The sequence below is a fragment of the Xyrauchen texanus genome, chromosome 37, assembly GCF_025860055.1.
Source record: "Xyrauchen texanus isolate HMW12.3.18 chromosome 37, RBS_HiC_50CHRs, whole genome shotgun sequence".
NCBI lineage: Eukaryota > Metazoa > Chordata > Actinopteri > Cypriniformes > Catostomidae > Xyrauchen > Xyrauchen texanus.
In genome coordinates this window covers 313289-333702 of record NC_068312.1, presented here as the reverse complement: position 1 = coordinate 333702, position 20414 = coordinate 313289, and the positions used below count along the sequence as shown (strand labels likewise).

At 39.5% G+C, this 20414-nt stretch overlaps 2 protein-coding genes across 3 annotated transcripts in view; both read left to right on the top strand.

The window, feature by feature from the left end:
* Positions 1-10180: 10180 nt before the first annotated feature.
* Positions 10181-11095, top strand: LOC127631003 (uncharacterized; the record flags this gene model as incomplete). Its single annotated transcript, XM_052108939.1, has 2 exons — positions 10181-10302; positions 10498-11095. Coding segments are annotated over 2 exons (720 nt in total), but the record flags the coding sequence as incomplete, so codon positions are not given.
* Positions 11096-14634: 3539 nt separating this feature from the next.
* Positions 14635-20414, top strand: part of LOC127631002 (tripartite motif-containing protein 16-like) — a 42948-nt gene continuing 37168 nt past the window's right edge. For both annotated transcript variants that reach the window (XM_052108938.1, XM_052108936.1), the window contains exon 1: positions 14635-14839. The gene's annotated coding sequence lies outside the window, so the exon portion shown is untranslated. The remainder of the gene's footprint in view (positions 14840-20414) is intronic.

The window sequence follows — 20414 nt, the reverse complement described above, 5'->3', positions numbered from 1 at the left end:
TCTTCCCAAACCCAAATTTTCCTAAAATCTGAAATAAAAACTCATGCTCCACTCTGTCAAAGGCTTTTTCTAGATCCAGACTAATCCCCTTTTACCCTCAGCCATCATGTAGCTCACCACGTCCCTTATGCTACAAACTGTCTGTTATATCTCTTCCTTCAATCGCATATGCCTGATTTGTTTCAATAATATTAGGTAAAAATTTTCTTTAATCTATTTGCTAAAATCTTTGCTATAAGTTTAAAATCTGTGTACAGAGTACAGTGTTTGTGCATGTGTGTAGTTAGTAAGTGTTTGTATGGTGTGATAATCTGACACAACCATTACACACAACAGGACTCTTTTAACAAATAGCTTGTTAAAACAACTCTTCTTACGGGTCTTCAGGGAAAACAACTTTAGTTCATTACGTCAAACATGAGATGTTTAAACGGCACTCTGGCAAATTATTTTATTCCAGGTTTGGAGAAACATTTATTGTGGTTCAGTCAACGTACTACAAAGTTAATGTACTTATGTACATTAGTGTAATGTATAGAAGGACTGGTCGTTGTGAATTTGATATTATAATGATACTTAACTTTAAAGTGTGTGTGTGTGTGTGTGTGTGTGTGTGTGTGTGTGTTAAAACTGACATCTTTGTAAACTAGAAAATATCGCAACATTTAAACAAATAACTATTTACAAATGAGGATAACTCTACAACAAACAAAAATCCAATTGTGGCAATAGAGGAACTTTTGTGAGTAAATGCAGTCCTGTAAACACGTTACTTCATCATTTATTGGTAGACTTTGTGGTTTTCTTGAAATAAAAATCAGTAAAGCGATGATCAGTTGGCATCACAACAGTACACATTTTTGTTTACATGTACACGTTTCTGAGTGTGGGGTTTGATCCAGGAATGAGTAAATTAATACCAAAAATATGAGTGTCAAAGTAAACTCAGCCTTTGCATTTGTGTTTGACACCCAACTGACGTAACAGTACCATGAATGTAGTTTCAGGGTGTGAATTAGTGTTAAAATATCTTGTGTGTGTATATCACAAGTCATTTGATTGTTGTCCAGTATGCTAGCGCCCCATTTCTTTGAAATGTTCACACTTGAATTGACATGGGTTTTATGATAACTGTGTACAGCATACTATAAAAACCTCTGAATTTGAACTATTGATTTAGCAAATGATTTCTAAAAACTTACTATTCTTTTAAGTAATTATATTTAATTGTTGCCTGTATTACAAAGAGCAATACTTCTTTAACCACATCTCTACCATGTTTCACAACGTTACATGGAGCACTTGATGGGTAAAAAGAAAAACTTTTATAACAAAATAAACCCTTTTATCTCCCTTCTTTCACATGTTGGTTGTCACCATGCTTTTCAATGAAAGCAAACCATAAAACACCAGGAAACTCATGGCACCATATTGTTTTGCTGAACAGAATTACACAAGACACCATTAGGTCTGATCAGGGGGGTGTGTGCATATTCTGAAAAACCTCCCACCCCAGACCTCTGACGTCCTGTAAGAGCTCAGTATTGATTGAAAGACTTTGAGTGGAAAAATGTATGGTATTTCATTTAAAATGATCATTGTTGAAATAAAAATGTTAAATACATTTTATGGTAAAGTTTTTGTTCAGCATCTTTAAAGCGTCATTGCTAGAGATGTGTTAGACAACCTAATGTTTAAAAACATTTCTCTTTGTCAAAAAGTAAAAATGCAAGACGACATGTGTTAAAGATACATCTAAAATTACGTGAAATGCTTTATCGTGTTTTAGTAATATAAATCAAAACACAAAACTTTATTTTTGTTAAAATATTTGTTCATATTTAAACTGAATGTGTGTTTTGCTGCATAACCGTAGTCTTTGTTTTAGAATCTCATGTTTAAATTAAAAATGTAACAAACCTTTGTATTAAAGATATCGTCAGAATTCTTTAAAAACATTATTGCGTTTTAGTCAAATAAACCTGTTTGCTAAAATACTGTATTGCCTAGTGAATGTGGATTTAATTTGCAGCACACCCTTTACACATCGTTTTAGAAAGATACTTTTCATGTCTTTAATAAATTTAAGAATCTTTGTGCTAAAGATGCATCTAAATTAGCATTTAAATGTGTTACTGCATTTTAGTAACATAACCGTGTTTGTTAAACTAATGTTAAACGTAATCTTTCGTAACACCATTTATTCCTTATCTTTAAAAGTGAAAATCTGAATGAGTTTGCTTCACAACCAATATCCACTGATTTGGAAACATTGTTAAAGGTAAAAATGTAAGATATTTGTTGTTAGAGCTATAGCTAAAAATATATATATTATTGTGTTTTAGTGAAATAAAAGTGTTTGCTAAACTAATGCCAAACATTCGCTTGGAAAAAATATCATTTTAAAAGAGTAATGCACTTGTTAAACACCCGCTGCCGTCTCGCACACAAACGTGTCTCATCGGTGACATTTGCACACAAAATACACTAGACATTCTGTTTTAAATGGGTTGTGTTTTCAAATCTGAAGACCACATGTAATGTAATGCGTTTTTTACTATGGCTTAAAATAAAATATTTTTAGATTGACTACCGAATAATACACGTGTATAAACCTCGTATTACCTAATGAAACGGTTTAACCCCTTACAGAAGTAAACAAACATATGGTTTGAAAGTGTAAACAACACACCGTTCAGCCTGCTTTTTACAACGAAAAGAAGAAATAGTTATATCATTTGTAGCTGTTTGATATTGGCATACTTCTGTCGCTCTGTTCTTTTATGTTGATGCGATGTTGCTTGTTGGTTGCATAGTTCTGAGCATTGTACTTTTTTTAAGTTTAATTCTATCATTTTCATCAGTCACATATCGAGAACTTGCACTTCGTTTGGCATTCTCTCTCTATAACGCTTCAGATTCAATTCAATGGTCTCATGTCTCCATTGCTTTTATAACCGCTTTTGTCTCTCATGTTTAAGACGTGTTGTTAAACGTACATTGCATTTGTCAAATCTTTTGCAAGTGTAACAGTTATGTTATTTCATTAGGCCTACTTGTCAATGCCAGAAGATAAATCACACAACCACTCAGACTATTTCACTAAGACAGTTTACTTTATTAAACATCAGATTAATAAGTCCAGGCTGCAATACAAATACTGCGATGCAGCACACGTTATAAAAACACAACAGCCAACTCAAGATCCACTCAATTCATTCACAGTTTTACCCCAATTCACCGCAACCCCATAGGACGCAACACCCTCCCCCCTCCCCTGATCCCTTTCCCAATACAGTTCCCGCACTGGGGACAGAGACAGACAATACATCCATACAATGTTACATATAATAATTTAAAACACTTCCCTTGTCCTGGGTCGGCAAGACCCCTCCCTATGTATGAAGTGCAGGCACGGGTGATTCCAGCGGCCGCAAAGTCACACCAGGATAATAATCAGTCCATGTCCTTTGGCGGATTCTGATACCAATAAAGTCCACTGTCATGCACAATAGCCCTATTACAGCAGGTAACATTATAACATTAGTCGTGATGTGTTCTTTTCGGAGATTCCGGTGACGCTAAAATAACGGCGACCCTAACTCAGTCCCTCACTCACCCTGACCATCAAATTACATGTCGTGTCATGAGTTCACAATCACACCACAGCTATCTGACGCCATCTTCTCTTTAAATCTGGGGTTCATGATGCTCTGTGACAAACTCAAAATGACGTATAAAAGTTTAAAACACATTTTATTCATGTCTCTTTTATATAATTCTCAACAGAAAAATACACTTCCCTTAGACAACAATTGATCTCATTTTGTTTTTCATACATTTAAACGACCGCACATCTTTCTGTCTAGTGATTTAACTCAGCGGCTGTTTTTATTATAATATTATTGAATGTAGGCCTATTAGCTTGTTTTTAGTAGGCGGCTGCACGTGAAGAAAGGACTCATTAATTTACAATATTAATATGTTTAGTTAAAATCTCTTTTAGAACTGAATAATGCAACATTGGGATGTTTGATAGTTTAATCTGTGCCTGAATCATTTAAAAGGACTGTGGATAGGCTATACCAAAACCCCCGTTGTGAAAAATTCAGAGATCAAAGGTTTAAATTGACACTTCAAAATCTTGGCGTACCTTATCACTACAATACCCCATGAACAAGATCCAATTAACAACCCTAAGGTCTGGTCAAAATAAAAATTTAATTAACCCCCAGTCATTTCATCGTCTTTATGTCTGAGTAATAAAACGAATTATCATTATACATCCCCGTCACAAAACATCTGTCGATCGTCGCCTTTATGTCTGAATCATAAAATGAATTATCACGCCACAAGAAAACTGCGAGCCCCCGCTGCTCAGCGCCTAAAAACCTAGATCAAAAAACGCCTTATCAATTTGGATGCTCTCAAATAATTTTGATTGGAAAAATGCAATACAACACGTGTTAAAGATACAATTTATAATGCATACTATTTCAATGACAATATTGTGTTTGCCAATCTGAACCTAATGTTTAAAACACGTTTTAGTCTCTGGTAAAAGTAAATAACACTTGTTAACCATTTATTCGTTATTTTAAAGTGACCGTCTGAATGAGATTGCTCAGCCAGTATCGTCTGTTTGCGTAAAATAAACTAATATCATTCAATATCCACTGTTTTAGAATCTCATGGTTAAAAATAAAAAAAATGTAACAAACTTTTGTATTAAAGATATTTCGTCAGAATTCTATATAAAATAAACCTGTTTGCCAAAATACTGTATTTTCTAGTGAATGTTGTTAAAGTTTTTATAATTTTAGAGTGCCTTTGTTGTATTTGCCAACTTGATAAATTTTTTTAAAACAAAATTTCAAAGTTTTCGTTAAATACATTTAAACGTTTAAATAATGCTTTAAAACACACAAACACTGATCAGGAGGGGTTAAACCCACCCCCGCGGAGGGGCTTGTCAACTGATCTTACGCCATTGTCATTTTGGATGAGATCGTGAAAGGACTTTAAACGGAGTCGTGTAAGATTTCTGTCTTATATAGTTAAAATTATATATTATGTTTTTAGAAAATGTATGCTGTTTGCTAGGTTAATGTTAAACATCATCTTACTTACATCACTTATCGCTGAATGAGTTCATGAAAAGGATTTTAAACGGTAGATTTTGTGCTGCATTTTACAATTTATGCTATTTAAAATGCTCTTTGTTGAAATACTATTTTTAAGTACATTTTATGTTTTTGTTCAGCATCTTTAAAGTGACATTGCTAGAGATGTGTTAGACAACGTAATGTTTAAAAACACATTTTCTTCTCTTTGTCAAAAGTTTAAAAAACAAAACAGTTTTTCACCAAGCATTAAACCCCAATAAAGACATCATTTAAACACATTTTAAACGTAATACTACTTTTTTTGTCATCTCAGTTTTCCATTAAAGATTAATAATCTTTCTACTCTTTTAAATACACAGATGGGGGTATCAGAACAGACACGCCATATCACAGCATGTAGGCCTACAACTGCCAGAGGGAGGGGAGGGGAGGGGGCAGAAGGAAAGGTCAAATGTACAGCAATTAAACCATAAATCAGGGCCATAAATCATTTTTTGTCACAACGTACATAATACTTACTACTCATAAATTTGGGTAAATATTTCCAAAAATTCATTATATGAATCATTAACATCTTTAACATAAACATTTTGCCAATTTTGATTTAATAATTCTATTTTCATAGCTTCCATAGCTCCAGATAATTTTAATCTAACCAAATTTAAATTTTGTTGTCCCATTCTTAAATGTAACTCATTCAACATGTCCAACACAGTAAAAACGGGTAAATGATCAGTAATATCTGTTACTAATAGTCCACTTTTAGTTTTCACATTAGATTTGTTTATGAAAATATTATCAATCAATGAAGCACTAGCTTTAGTTATTCGTGTTGGTTTCAATATTAATGGATAAAAACCCAAACTAAACATAGTATTAACAAATTCTGATGTTTTAGTATGCTCATTAGATTTTAATAAATCAATATTGAAATCTCCACAAACAAAAGTAAACTTTTCATTATGCTTCTCAAGCATCTCTGATATTATCTTACTGAACTTATCTATACAGGAACCTGGAGTCCGATAAACACAACTAATTGACATATTTTTAGATCTATTGCCCTCAATTTCAATAGATAAACATTCCATCAGATTATCAATAGCAAATGTCATGTTAACAATAACTTTACATTTTAAATTAGACCTTACAAATAATGCAACACCACCTCCCCTTTTATTGTACCTATTCTGAACAAACATTTGATATCCATCTAAACCACCCAACATTTCTTTTTCTTCACTGAACCAAGTTTCAGAAATCGCTACCACACTAAATTTCTCCTTAAAAGTTTGCAAGTAACTTTTAATAAAAAAAAAAAATTACTTTGGATACTCCTGCTATTGAAGTGAATCAGTGAAAAAAACCCATCCCCACATTGAAATATATACTATTTCTCTGTAGAAATTAACATATTTGGGAGGATACTACTTTTTATAGTATTTTTGACATAAACGGAAGATTTAAAATCGATCTATAATTCGCCAACTCTCCAGGATCAAGTTGTGGCTTCTTAATAAGCGGTTTGATAACTTCCACTTTAAAGTTTCTTGGGACATGTCCTAACCATAGCGAGGAGTTAATAATATTAAGAAGAGGTTCTGAGATTACTGGGAATCCCTCTTTTAAGAGCCTAAATGGTATTGGATCTAATAAACATGTTGTGGCTTTTGATGTTTCGATAAGTTTTGTTAGCTCTTCGTGACCTATGACAGCAAAGGATTGAAGTTGCACGCGAGGAAAATTAATAGACACTGTTTTCTGAGGTGCTATGACAGATGATTATATAATTCCATTTTTATTTCTGATTATTAAAATTTTATCTGTAAAGAAATTAATGAAGTCATTACTCTTGTGCTGCAACGAAATATCTGGTTCTGTTGAGGATTTATTCTTAACCAATTTAGCCACAATACTGAATAAACACTTAGGATTGTTGTGGATATTTTCTATGAGTTTGCTCTAACTGGAATGGGAGAGTTGTCTCGTTTTCTGAGCGAGTATGCTGCCGAGATGTCACCCAAACACCCTGCTGAGGGGGCTCTACTGCCGGAACCACAGTGTGTGTGTGTTGCTCTCTGTACTGCCCACATCTGAAACAGTATCTTCTGGCTTCTCTTTCTCACTGACCTCCACTAGCGTTTGGATGCGTGTCTCTAACTCATTAACCTTCTCTGTCAGCCTGACCAATTCACCGCTGATGGAAGAGGCTATTGTTAACGTGACATGTAATGAAGGAAGAAATAATATGAGCGGATACCATGACTTACCGTTGTTGTTGGTTGTTCCAGAGCAGTTAGGATTTAAGATCGATGTGAATCCCTCACGCAATTGTTTGTTGTTGTTGGTTGTTCTTGATAAGCGGTGCTTTGAGATCGATGCAGTAGTCTGTGTAACACAGAGAAGAAAAACAGGTGCGTGCTGTAAAATGCACGCAGTTTAATAGCGAAAAAATAGAAAGCGGTTACTCATGGAAAATGCATGCAGTTGACTCGCGACAGGCGAATAATGCGGGGGAAACATGATGCACGCTGAAAAATGGCAGATATTTAGGATTAAAGGCTGAAAACCGATATATAAGCGATGCTAAAAAGCTAGCAGGCTACAAACGCAGACTTGAGCTTGGTGCCAGTCGCAACAGGTAAAATACACACAGATGAAACAGTAGAAAAGCAGAAAAACATGGTAAAATGACAAATAAAAAGATAAAAAGGATAAAAAGATGAATGTATAAGATGCACTCGTGAGATACACTCGTGCAGCATGCCGTCAGCAACAGGAACAGGAAGTCCAGTGATGTCACAGTGACGTCACAGTGAATGTCTCCAGAGCCTGAGGATTTTGACTTCTTTGCCATGTTTTACCTCAAAGAGCAAATGTGTAGCTGGGTGTATCGAATTTCACCAGATTATATGATGTTAATTATTAAAAATTTAGCAAAGCACCCAGAACTCGTCGCTCACATGTCTGCTGCTTGTATGATGTACACATGGAAGTGGAGTGGTGGTGGCATAGTGGTTAAAGCACAGAGCTGTTTATCAGAAAGTCAATGGTTCGAATCCCACAGCCACCACCTTTGTGTCCTTGAGCAAGGCACTTAACTCCAGGTTGCTCCAGGGGGATTGTCCCTGTAATAATTGCACTGTAAGTCGCTTTGGATAAAAGTGTCTGCCAAATGCATAAATGTAAATGTAACGTGACCTCCAGGATTATCTGGTTTAGATTTTGGAAATGTATGGGTTTGGGAGTACATTTATTGGATAAATTAAATTGCTTTATAGACACCCGGGAGGTACAAACAACTGGATTGATTTCAGATGATTTAACTCTGGATAGGGGTTCCCAGCAGGGTTGCCCTCTTTCCCATTATTGTTCTTTCTTGCCCTGGAACCATTAGCATCTGTGTTTAGAAATGAGGATGGTTTTCCAGAGGTGGTTGCGGGAGGTATGACGCATAATTTTTTTGCTTTATTATTCGTCTCTGACCTCACTAGATCTATGCCTTGCCTCCACAGAATTATGAAATCCTTCTCTAAATTCTCAGGATACAGAGTGAATTGGTCTAAATCTGAAGTTTTGGCTTTGACAGCATACTGCCCAGTAACAGCTTATCAGCCATTTGCCTTCCTGTGGCCCAAACAGGGCATTAGGATATTTTATTCCCAGCAAATTTGTGTGATTTAGTGTGAGTTCATTTTGACCCGTTAATAAAAACATTTTCGAGCAATGTGGACAGGTGGGCTTCATTGCATTTATCTATGATTGGGAAGGCCACTTGTGGTTCTTGGTGATTTCAACATACACCAAGACAAACCCCAGGCCATTGAACTGAATACTCTTCTGGCCTCATTTGACTTGGAAAGACTACACACCACAGCAACTCACAGGTCGAGCAACCAGCTGGACCTCATTTTTACACGTAACTGTACCACCTCTAATATTCTTGTTACACCTTTACATGTCTCTGATCACTACTTTGTTCAATTCAACATGATTCTCCCATCCATTGTAAAACCGACCCCACCTTTGGTTTCCTTTCGCCGTAACCTCCGTTCCCTCTCACCCTCTCGCCTTTCCACTGATGTCTCTGCCTCTCTTCCCACAATAAATGTATTTTCCATGCTTGATGTAAACACTGCCACAGACACACTTAGCTCTACTTTAACAACCTGTCTAGACAACATCTGTCCTCTCTCCTCTAGACCAGTACGGACTACACCACCCAGCCCCTGGCTGTCTGACGTCCTTCTTGAACATCGGACTGATCTCAGGGCAGCTGAGAGGAGATGGAGGAAATCTAAAGATCCAGCTGATCTAGGTAAATATCAGCTTCTGCTTGCAACTTTTTCAATTAACGTTAAAACTGCAAAAACGTCATATTACCAGACCAAGATCAACAGGACCACAGACACTCGTAGCTTGTTTAGAACATTTAACACACTTCTCTGCCCTCCCCCTCCACCACCTGACACATCACTGACAGCAGATATATTCGCCACATTTTTTACTGATAAGGTTACAGCCGTCAGCAATAATTCACAGCACCACACCCTGTCAAACACCTGGCTCCTGTATGCAACCCTTCTTTCCCTATGTTCTCTCCTTTAACTGACACTGAGGTCTCTAAACTCCTCCTCTCCAACCACCCCACAACCTGTTCCCTTGACCCCATTCCATCACACCTTCTCCAGGCCATCTCTCCGTCCATCCTACCGGCACTTACACACATTATTAACACATCCCTTCTCGCAGGCACTTTTCCCACTACATTTAAGCAGGCTCGAGTAACCCCACTGCTGAAAAAACCTGCACTTAACCCCACACAGATAGAACACTACAGACCAGTCTCTCTCATCCCATTCATGGCAAAAACACTTGAAAGGGCAGTTTTCAATCAGATCTCCGCCTATCTCTCACAGAACAAGCTGCTGGATGACAATCAGTCAGGCTTCAAAAGTGGACACTCCACAGAGACTGCCCTGCTGTCTGTCATCGAGTCGCTGAGACAGGCGAAAGCTGAATCCAGATCATCCGTTCTGATTCTGCTGGACCTTTCTGCAGCCTTTGACACAGTCAACCATCAGATCCTACTCTCCACCCTCTCTAAACTGGGTATCACTGGAACTGTGCTTGACTGGTTCAACTCTTATCTCTCAGAAAGGTCCTTTGAGGTAGCATGGAGAGGGGAAGTATCCAAGCCACACCAGTTACTTACTGGGGTACCTCAGGGATCAGTGCTTGGGCCACTTCTCTTCTCCATATACACAACATCACTGGGACCCATCTATCAGTCACATGGTTTCTCCTAACACTGCTACGCTGATGACATGCAACTCTACTTGTCTTTCCAGCCCAACGACACCACAGTGACCGCTCGAATTGCTGCCTGTCTGGCAGACATCTCAGCCTGGATGAAGGAACACCACCTTCAACTCAACCCTGCCAAGACCGAACTCCTTGTCTTTCCAGCCAACCTGGCTGTTGAACACAACATCACCGTGCAGCTGGGTCCAACTACAGTTGCGCCTTCCAAAACGGTCAGAAATCTAGGGGTAACCATTGATGATGGGCTAAATTTCACAGACCACATTTCAAAAACTGCAAGATCATGTAGATTTACACTCTACAATATCAGGAAGATAAGACCCTTCCTCTCTGTACATGCCACACAACTGCTCATTCAGTCCCTTGTCATAACTAGACTGGACTACTGTAACGCTCTCATTGCAGGCCTTCCTGCATGTGCTATTAGACCCCTGCAAATGATCCAGAATGCAGCAGCACGTCTGGTCTTTAATGAGCCTAAGAGAGCACATGTTACACCACTCTTTGTCTCTCTCCACTGGCTGCTGGTTCATGCACGTATTCAATTCAAGGCCCTGATGCTGGCATATAAAACAGTCACTGGGTCTGCTCCAGCATACCTAAAAACATTTATGCAGAGCTACGTTCCCACCAGAAGCCTGCGGTCGGCTAAGGAACGTCGCCTTGTCGTACCAAAACAAAGCGGCACCAAAACACTTTCCCGGACTTTCAGTTTCATCATACCACGGTGGTGAAATGACCTTCCCAACTCAATCTGGGAAGCTAACTCACTCTCTATCTTCAAAAAACGGCTAAAAACACATCTTTTCCAAAAGCACTTAACCGGTCACTAAAAAAAAAAAAAAAAAAAAAAAAATTATTTACATTTCTTGTTGCACTTAAATCTGTTTGGTGTACTATTCTGATGATAGTGAAACTTTGTAATATGGCACTTTTTGTACCACTGTCTCCCTAAGATGATTCGCTGATGTTCTTCCTCTTTTGTAAGTCGCTTTGGATAAAAGCGTCTGCCAAATGAATAAATGTAAATGTAAATGTAAGGTTAATGGTAATAAAATAAATTGTATTCCAAAATTTAACTACCTGCTAAAATCTCTCCCTATAGATGTACCCCTCTTTTATTTCAAGCAATTTGATAGCATAGCGAAGTCTTTCATTTGGAATGGTAAGCGTCCCAGATTACATTTCAATAAGATACATAGGCCAATTGACAAAGGGGAGGCCGATTGACAAAGGGGGGCTAGGCCTACCCTGTCACAGTTTGTCTCCACTGTGTTCAAGGACTCTTATTTTGAAGTTTCCCCAGCACTACGTTTCCCAGAGTCCACTGCCCTAATCACTTCATCTGTTCATTGTTATCCCCACCTGTATTCCATTTCCTCAGTAGTTAGCAAGTGTATATACAGTATACCCTCTAGTTTTGTTTAGTATTGGTCCGTCCTTGAATGCGTTTGCTTCCACTCCAGCATTTGTTTCCACTCCTGAGAATGTTCTTAAAAGATTCTAAGGTTCTACTCCTGCATCTCCTCTCTTACATTCCTTGGGCACCAAACATTACATACCCAAGATTTTGTTTTATTATTATGCATTTGGTCTCAGACATATGGCTCATTTGTCGCTTCCACCTGAGAGAGCCCCTCCCTGGTTTTGTATTGAACAGGAAGTTCTTGCCCCTATTTTGCAAAGCCTTTCTGTTAAACTAATTGGAGAAGTTAAGTTACACCCTGTGATCTCGCATTTGCACTCAGTATGGACAAAAGTGTCCAGAGTGTTTAATTCAGACATTTATTTAAATGTTGCCTCGAGCTTATGGCTGAACAATAAATTATGTATTAATAAGTCCCCTTTCTGTTGGTCAGAGTGGATTGTGAGGGAGGTTAATACACTTGGTGACCTATATGAGAGTGGAGAGATCTTTTGAAAAATTGGTTCAACATTTCTCAGGATTCTCAGATCTCAGTTCTTTAGGTATTTACAGCTGTGCCACCTGCTCTGTAGATTAATTTTTGGGAGCAGCTTGCACCCTTCTAAAGAGGCAGATACTCTGGGAGAGGTGATTATTGCCTTTGGAAAAGGTGTATTACTCCCTGCTAACTCAGAGTCTGGGGGATGGGGCTTCATGTTTGGATGGAAGGGTTTAGGTTCTTGTAGTTTTATTCTGTGTTTCCTGTTATATTTGTTTGATTTGTCATTGGAATCAATAAACATTTTTAATAAAAAAACTAATAATAAAAAAAAACTAGTGTGTGAATGTGGTGTGTGCATTTGTGCAATACAGAACTATATATGGGAAAGTGGTGGCTCAGCGGTTAAGGCTCTGGGTTACTGACCGAAAGGTTGGGGTTCAAGCCCCAGCACTGCCAAGATACCACTGTTGGGCCCTTGAGCAACACCCATGACCCTATCTGCTCCAGGCGTGCTGTTTCATGGCTGACTCTGTGCTCTGACCCCAGCTAGTTGGGATATTCAAAAACAACTGAATTTTATTGGCTCTGTACGTGTACACTGCACAATGACAATAAAGTTGAATCTTAATCTCAGACCATGGGTGCTCCACATTACTGTGGGTAGGCTAATGTAGATATTTGGGCGTGCGGTGAAATAAAATTCAAAAGGAAATAAGGATTCTCCACCCGCCCCTCCGGCTCAGTTTCCTGAGTCCCGGGGCTGCCCGTCTCAGGGGCACTTCGAAGCCTTCTTGGGGTTTTTGGCGGCAGGCCGTGAGGCGGGGGTGGGTGCGTCGCCATCCTGCGGGTAGCTCCGCGTCGGGGCCGACCCCGAGGGGCGGGCTGTGGCGGGACTGGTGTTGGTGCTGGCACCGCAGGGGGATGCGCTGGGCGACGAGGAGACGGGGTGCGGGGTCTGTGGCTCCGCCTGGGCAGGATGTGCTGTATAGCCTCCGTCTGCTTCCTCACCGTTGAGAACTGCCGGGTGAAGCCTCCAAAGGTGTTGCCAAACAGCCCAACCTGGGAGATGGGGTGTCAAGGAAACGTACCTTGTCAGCCTCTCGTGACTCGACCAGGTTGAGCCAGAGGTGGCGCTCCTGGACCATCACCTGCCCGAGAGCCCGCAATGTAACCTTCGTTGCCTGGAGGGCAAAGTCGGTCGCCGACCGCAGCTCCTGCATTAGACCCGGGTCAGGACTACCCTTGTGTAGTTATCTAAGTGCCTTGGCTTGTTGGACCCGCAGGAGTGCCATGGCATGCAAGGCGGAGGCAGCGTGCCCAGCGGCGCTTTAGGCTTTAGCCGTCAGAGACAACATCAGCCTACAGGCCCTGCACGTGAGCCTCGGGCGGTTCCGCCAGGTGGAGGCATTTTCCGGGAATAAGTTCACCGCGACCACTTGGTCCACCTGGGGAATCGCCGCGTAGCCCCTTGTCTGGATTCCACTCCAGCCAGACACTTGCGGCTGCCTGGGCAAGCATGGCTGTCAGCTCCGTGTCAGCCTGCGACTGAGCCGCCACACCCGAGGGTGGGAGTCCAGCCGAGTTCTCAGCGTCAGACATGACGAACCCGCTCTCCGATGCTGTGATCGAGATCTCATCGTCGTCAGGCGCTCCGCTCCAGCACTCGGTTGGAGCATACGAGTGTGACGGGAAGTGGGAGGTCCGTGGGGTTATACCCGGCGGAGAGGCTCCCACTGAGGTCCCCATATCGCCCCCCAGTGCTAGCCGACACTGCCTCATACCCGTAGGTAGAAGGACCGAGTCGGGAAGCAGCTGGGGTGGCTTGCGCTCTTACGAGGGCAAGCCGCAACCGCAACGTAGCCATGGTCATGCCTCGCAGTGAGGACATGAACCATCCACATACACTGACTCCGCGTGGGTAGCACCCAGACACGAGAGGCAGCGATCGTGGCCATCAGATGGGGAGAGACAACAACCGCAACCAGGACATACACACAAACGGAAAGACATCTTGAAAAAGACGCTTCACCGTTTGCGTCACTCTTTCAGAGAAATATACTCTTTTATTTGTGTTTTTTATATATATATCCGCTCTGAAGAATTAATCTGATGTGGATGTGCAACGTCACTCTTTTTATACCCGTATGTCTGGGGGAGTGGCATGCAAATTCCACACTCCAATTCTCATTGGCCCGATTCTCAAGATCAGAGATGTCTGAGTCTGTCAACTCATAGACACAACGTCGACACAACGTCGAGTGAGTGACACACGGGGAACGAGGATGCACAATTTAAGAAATGAGAAGCATCCTTTTTTTTTGTTTTATCATACCACTAGAGGTCTCAATAGGTCTGCTGTGTATGGGGGAAAGTGTGTAGAAGAAGACGGGAGGTGAAGTGGGAAGTTAGCTTGTGAGAGAGTGAAAGTAAAGCTGATTAAACGCTGCACAATCTCTGTTATTGAGGCATCAACACAACAACGTAAGTGTTGTATAGATGTATTGGTCTGCATTTCACATTGGAGTATGTAGGCATATGTATCTGTTTGATCATATAATACATTTACGTGTGATTACTTCACATTTGCTTGCAAGTGTTACACATATGGATGCGACAGTTTATTTTGATTTAAACCTAACACAGCGCCTCATATTTATTCCACGATTAATGGAAACATATGTAGAATGACTTTTAATCAATTTGGTAACATTGATCGGTATTTTGAATATCAGTCATAATCAGATAAAAAATAAAAAAAAACACACGTGTACACAATGCATTTATAGGCCTATTATCCAAGCAACACCCTGAACTAGTGTTGCCAACTTTGTACCAGTCAAATACGGGACATTTTCTTTTCAACATGGCTGCTGCAAGAGACGGTTGTGCAACAATGAAAGAGCTGTCCAACAAAAGCTTGTTTACATAGGAACAGAATTAAAAAACAGTGCGGATGGATGCAAGAGGCATTCGTGTGAACGGACACTTGTAAAGAAAACCACTTTAATACAGCGACCTGTAAGAATTACTCTCTATCAGTCTTCACTTTTAATAAACCCATTTTGTGTTTAAATACTTAAAATACTTTTTTAGAACACTCCCCCATCTGCATTTGATCACAGATAGTCCTGCACCAAACTCACGCCATTGGTTGATTTAATGTTGTTTTGGGTTGGACAGGTGGCTCAAACAGAGCTATTTTTACACCTCCACAAAAGTTACAGTTTTCAAGGAAATCAACCTATGAATGGTTTACTTACAGTTATACGGGGTCTGTTGAATGCTTGATTCTGATTGGTTGACAGATGTTCTAAGGTGTGCTATTATTTTTAAAATAAACACACGGCTATGAAGTAGTTCCAGGTCTTGATCACGTAATGGTTCCATATCACTTTGCCAAATGATTTCAGTTCTTTCAAAGAGCCCTACAGGCTACCACAACAAAATTATGACTCGTTTTGTGACCAACATATATAGCCGCACCCCGATCAGTACAACATTTTCTATTACCCAATTACTTTTAATATGTCAAACGTTTTATTTTTCAGTGTATTTTCACATGGCTATAATGGAAAGCACCACACTACCCCTCCCCCTCTCTCTCTCGAACGAACACACACACACATACGCACACACACTACCTTGTTACTCCATGCCGAAAAGCAGCACATCTTCCGTTGCTAGTTCTAACGTGACGTTTTCGAAAGCAATAAAGGCTTGAGCTGTATCAAAGCTAGAAACACTTGATCAATAGGGTTAAAAATAATTGGAGATTTTGAAGCGATGTTACTTCTGACGAGAGCTGCAACAAATAAAGGTAGTCCCATAGGCGATATCTCTCAGTTTCTGATCTTCTCTCTTTCGATCCCTCAAAAAAAAAACTCACAAACACACCAACTTGTTACTCCAGTAAAACAGCACAAGCCTCGCTATGCTCTGTTGCTAGTTCTAAAGTGATGTTTTAAACATTTCAGTTCATGGCTGTTTGGCCAATAATGATGCTCAGGGCTGGACTGTTAATCTGGCATTCCGGACATTTTCCCGGTGGGCTGACGCACTTTGGGGGCGATCAGGGGCGGACTGTCCATCAGGCGAACTGAGCGGGCCGCTGCATTATGCAGAATGGACCACAAAACGGCGCCGCAATATGTTGAAAAGGACAGCGAACATCACTCCCCACCCTACACCCCCAAACACCCCCCCCCCCCCGCTGTAATATTACTTCACTCAGATAATCTAGAATTACTAACGTTATATATTATTGTGTCTTTACTTAAAGTTTAATAGAGAGCAAAGTTTGACATACAGTATTGACATAACTAAATTCTCGTTCTCTGTATCAGCGAGACGTTGAATCTGTGGCGAAAGAAAGTAGTTAAACTCTTGAGCGTTTTGGGAATGAAAATCAGAAAATGTCTTGATATAAAACCCTGAACTATGTTTTAAGGAATGGTAACCATGGTATAAGCGGAATAAATGACTCCAGCCCATTGAATTATTGAAAAATATTGCACATCCGAAGTGCAACGGTTATTACCACTTCAGGTGTGCATTATTTTGTAATAATTCAACAGACCATCTTCAATTTTTCCTTACTTATCTTTGCTTAATAGGAGGAAGTATCTAACACAAAGCATTGGGTCCTCGTGGGCACTGGCCAGGGGCACCTCCCTGGCAGACATTTGAGTGCAGCGGGTTGGGCAACACCTAATACATTTGCGAGATTTTACAATCTCCGGGTTGAGTCAGTATCGTCCCGTGTTCTCTCAGGTCCGAGCCTGTAGAACTCGGTAACACGCTGAGGAACTAGCCAGGTGAATCGCTTGCGCCTTGCTGAGGTAAAACCGTGCGCCTCTTTCTCCCAGGAGATCCCATCTCTCGGATCCCTGGATGATTCCTCCCTAGCCCTTGTGGGTCTGCAGTTCAGCGGAGGAACTCGCCGACCCAATCCACTGCGGGTACTTAATCTACCCTGTACTGGAATAGGTGCTCTTGGCAAGGACTCCTACGCGGACTCCCCCTGTGTGTATTATCCATGGTACGGTCCCCTCCGGTCGCCGTGTTGTAGCAACTCCCCCCTCCTTAAGGCTGGATCTACCACTGCGCCACTTTCCACATGTCGCCTAAAAGCCCATGTGATGTATTCACCACCTTTACCTCCCCTGCCGGGCAGGTGTGGTCTCCGCAGGGCTTTTCCCCCCTGGAAAAAATAGGAAATTGGGTAAGACCCCCTTCCCTCGATGCGTGTAAGGGCCCCGGCCGTTCTTGCTCTATGCAGAGAAACACAGAGAGAAAAGAGGCCCAGCCAGGCTTGGCCCATTCCCAGGTTGGCAAGCGTCGCCTTGTTCCCCTGTTTAGGGTAACCAGAAGGATTCTGACGACTTTTATGGGGCATTGGGGAAGGGTATGTGCAGTCTGACACAGCTGGTCGTCTTTGCACGTAAAATACCTGCACGCTCCTGTGTCAGCAGAACACGTACACGGCTCAGTGCATGGCGTGATTTAAATTGGACACAACGTCGAGAGAGCGACAGACGGGGAACATCTAGTTTACGTATGTAACCTCCGTTCCCTGATGGAGGGAACGAGACGTTATGTCCTCCTTGCCACGTAGCTGAGCCGAGCCACTGTTGTGCCGGACCATTTCCAGCTCCTCAGAAAAATCCTGAATGAACTCATCGTATTTGCCCACTTAAATACCCGTATGTCCGGGGGCGGGGTATGCAAATACTGTCTGCCAACTTCTCATTGGCCTTTTTTCATAGTTCAGAGGCATATTCGGCGCTCAAGAGAGACCCCTAGTGTTGCTTCTCCGACACAACGTCTCGTTCCCTCCATCAGGGAATGGCGGTTACATACGTAACCTAGACGTTATATTTAATGCGTTACAGCTTTAATGCGGTTATATTTAATGTTTTACATATTTAATGCAGTTATATTTAATGCGTTACAGCTTTAATGTGGTTATATTTAATGTTTTACATATTTAATGCAGTTATATTGAATGTGTTACATCTTTAATGCAGTTATATTTAATGCGTTACAGCTTTAATGCGGTTATATTTAATGCGTTACATCTTTAATGCGGCTATATTTAATGTGTTACATCTTTAATGCGGCTATATTTAATGCGTTACATCTTTAATGCGGTTATACTTAATGCGTTACATCTTTAATGCAGTTATATTTAATGCGTTACAGCTTTAATGCAGTTATATTTAATGTGTTACAGCTTTAGTGCAGTTATATTTAATGCAGTTATATTTAATGCGTTACATATTTAATGCAGTTATATTGAATGCGTTGCATTTTTTATGCGGTTATCTTTAAAGCGTTACATCTTTAATACGGTTATCTTAAATGTTTTATATCTTTAATGCGGTTATATTTAATGCGTTACATCTTTAAACGGTTATCTTTAATGTTTTACATCTTTAATGCGGTTATATTTAATACGTTACATCTCTAATACGGTTATCTTTAATGTTTTACATTTTTAATGTGGTTATATTTAATGCGGTTATGTTTAATGCGTTACATCTTTAATGCGGTTATATTTAATGCATTACATCTTTAATGCGGTTATATTTAATGCTTTACATCTTTAATGCGGTTATATTTAATGCGTTACGTCTTTAATGCGGTTATATTTAATGCGTTACATCTTTAATGCGGTTATATTTAATGCGTTACATCTTTAATGCGTTTATATTTAATGCGTTACATCATTAATGCGGTTATAATTAATGCGTTGCATCTTTAATGCGGTTATATATAATGCGTTACATCTTTAATGCCGTTATATTTAATGCGTTACATCTTTAATGCGGTTATATTTAATGCATTACTTCTTTAATGCGGTTATATTTAATGCGTTACTACTTTAATGCGATTATATTTAATGCGTCACATCTTTAGCTAGATTATAACATGACTCTCGACTTTTTAAATCACAATATATATGTTACTGTGTTTATTATCGTGAAGAACATAGGCAATACGCAGCTTTATTAATAAAAGAGAGTTTTTTATGAGCTAAAGATGGATTGAAGTGAACAGAAAGGTGAGAGATGTGAAGTCTTCACCCCATTATACACCGCAACAAAATATGTTTATGATTTGATTTTCCAATATAAATATTTAAAAATCCTTTAAAACAACGTACATTTACTTTAGCAGCTATACTGCAGAAGAAATTTTTTTTTTTGTGAGAATATTGAATATAATATTAAAAATACAAATATTTTTAAATATCTAAAAATTCATAAAAAAATGATGAATTCACAAGAGAAGTAGCAAATCAGATATTTAGACTTGCTTTTAGAGAATAGATCTTGAATAGAAGTATATTTTGTCTTTGCTGAACTTGCAGTATAAACAAGTGAAATATACACTTATATTTACGATATATGCTCTTAAAACAGGTCTAAATATCTTTTAAGATAAGAGTTTTAGACTGTTTTAAATGGAAAACAAAAAGACAAAAACACTCGATAACAAGAGGATTTTTTGCAGTGAATTTCTTTACATTTAGAGATAATTTTAAAATATGATTTTGTCCTCTTTATTGTTAGTAAGCACGTAGTAAGTTGGGCACAAGCTGAATAATTGTTTAAGAGCTAATGATTAATCGTTCCAAATCCAATAATCGCCAAATAGAGGAATAATCGTTCAAAATAATCATTAGTTGCAGCCCTAGTGTGAAAGTTAAGAATATAGGACAGAAATATATTTTACTATTGCATAATATAATATAATATAATATAATGTAATGGCTGTTCAAGTTGGTTGGTTTCCAACAGCAACAGTGTAAATGGAAAAATGGACCAAGACTAAAGTTGACCAAAAGGAAAGGTATAGTTTAAGTATTTAAAAATATTTTTATAATTAAAATATATTTGATATCCTTCAAAAGCTTTTGAAGCCTTAAATGAAATCTTACCTCCCTATTTATATTATGTGATTCCATGTTAAATATGAGTAAATTACTTAAGAATGAACCACAAATAAGACTTTAGACAAATTATCATCATCATCCTGACAGCCCTAGCTGTAA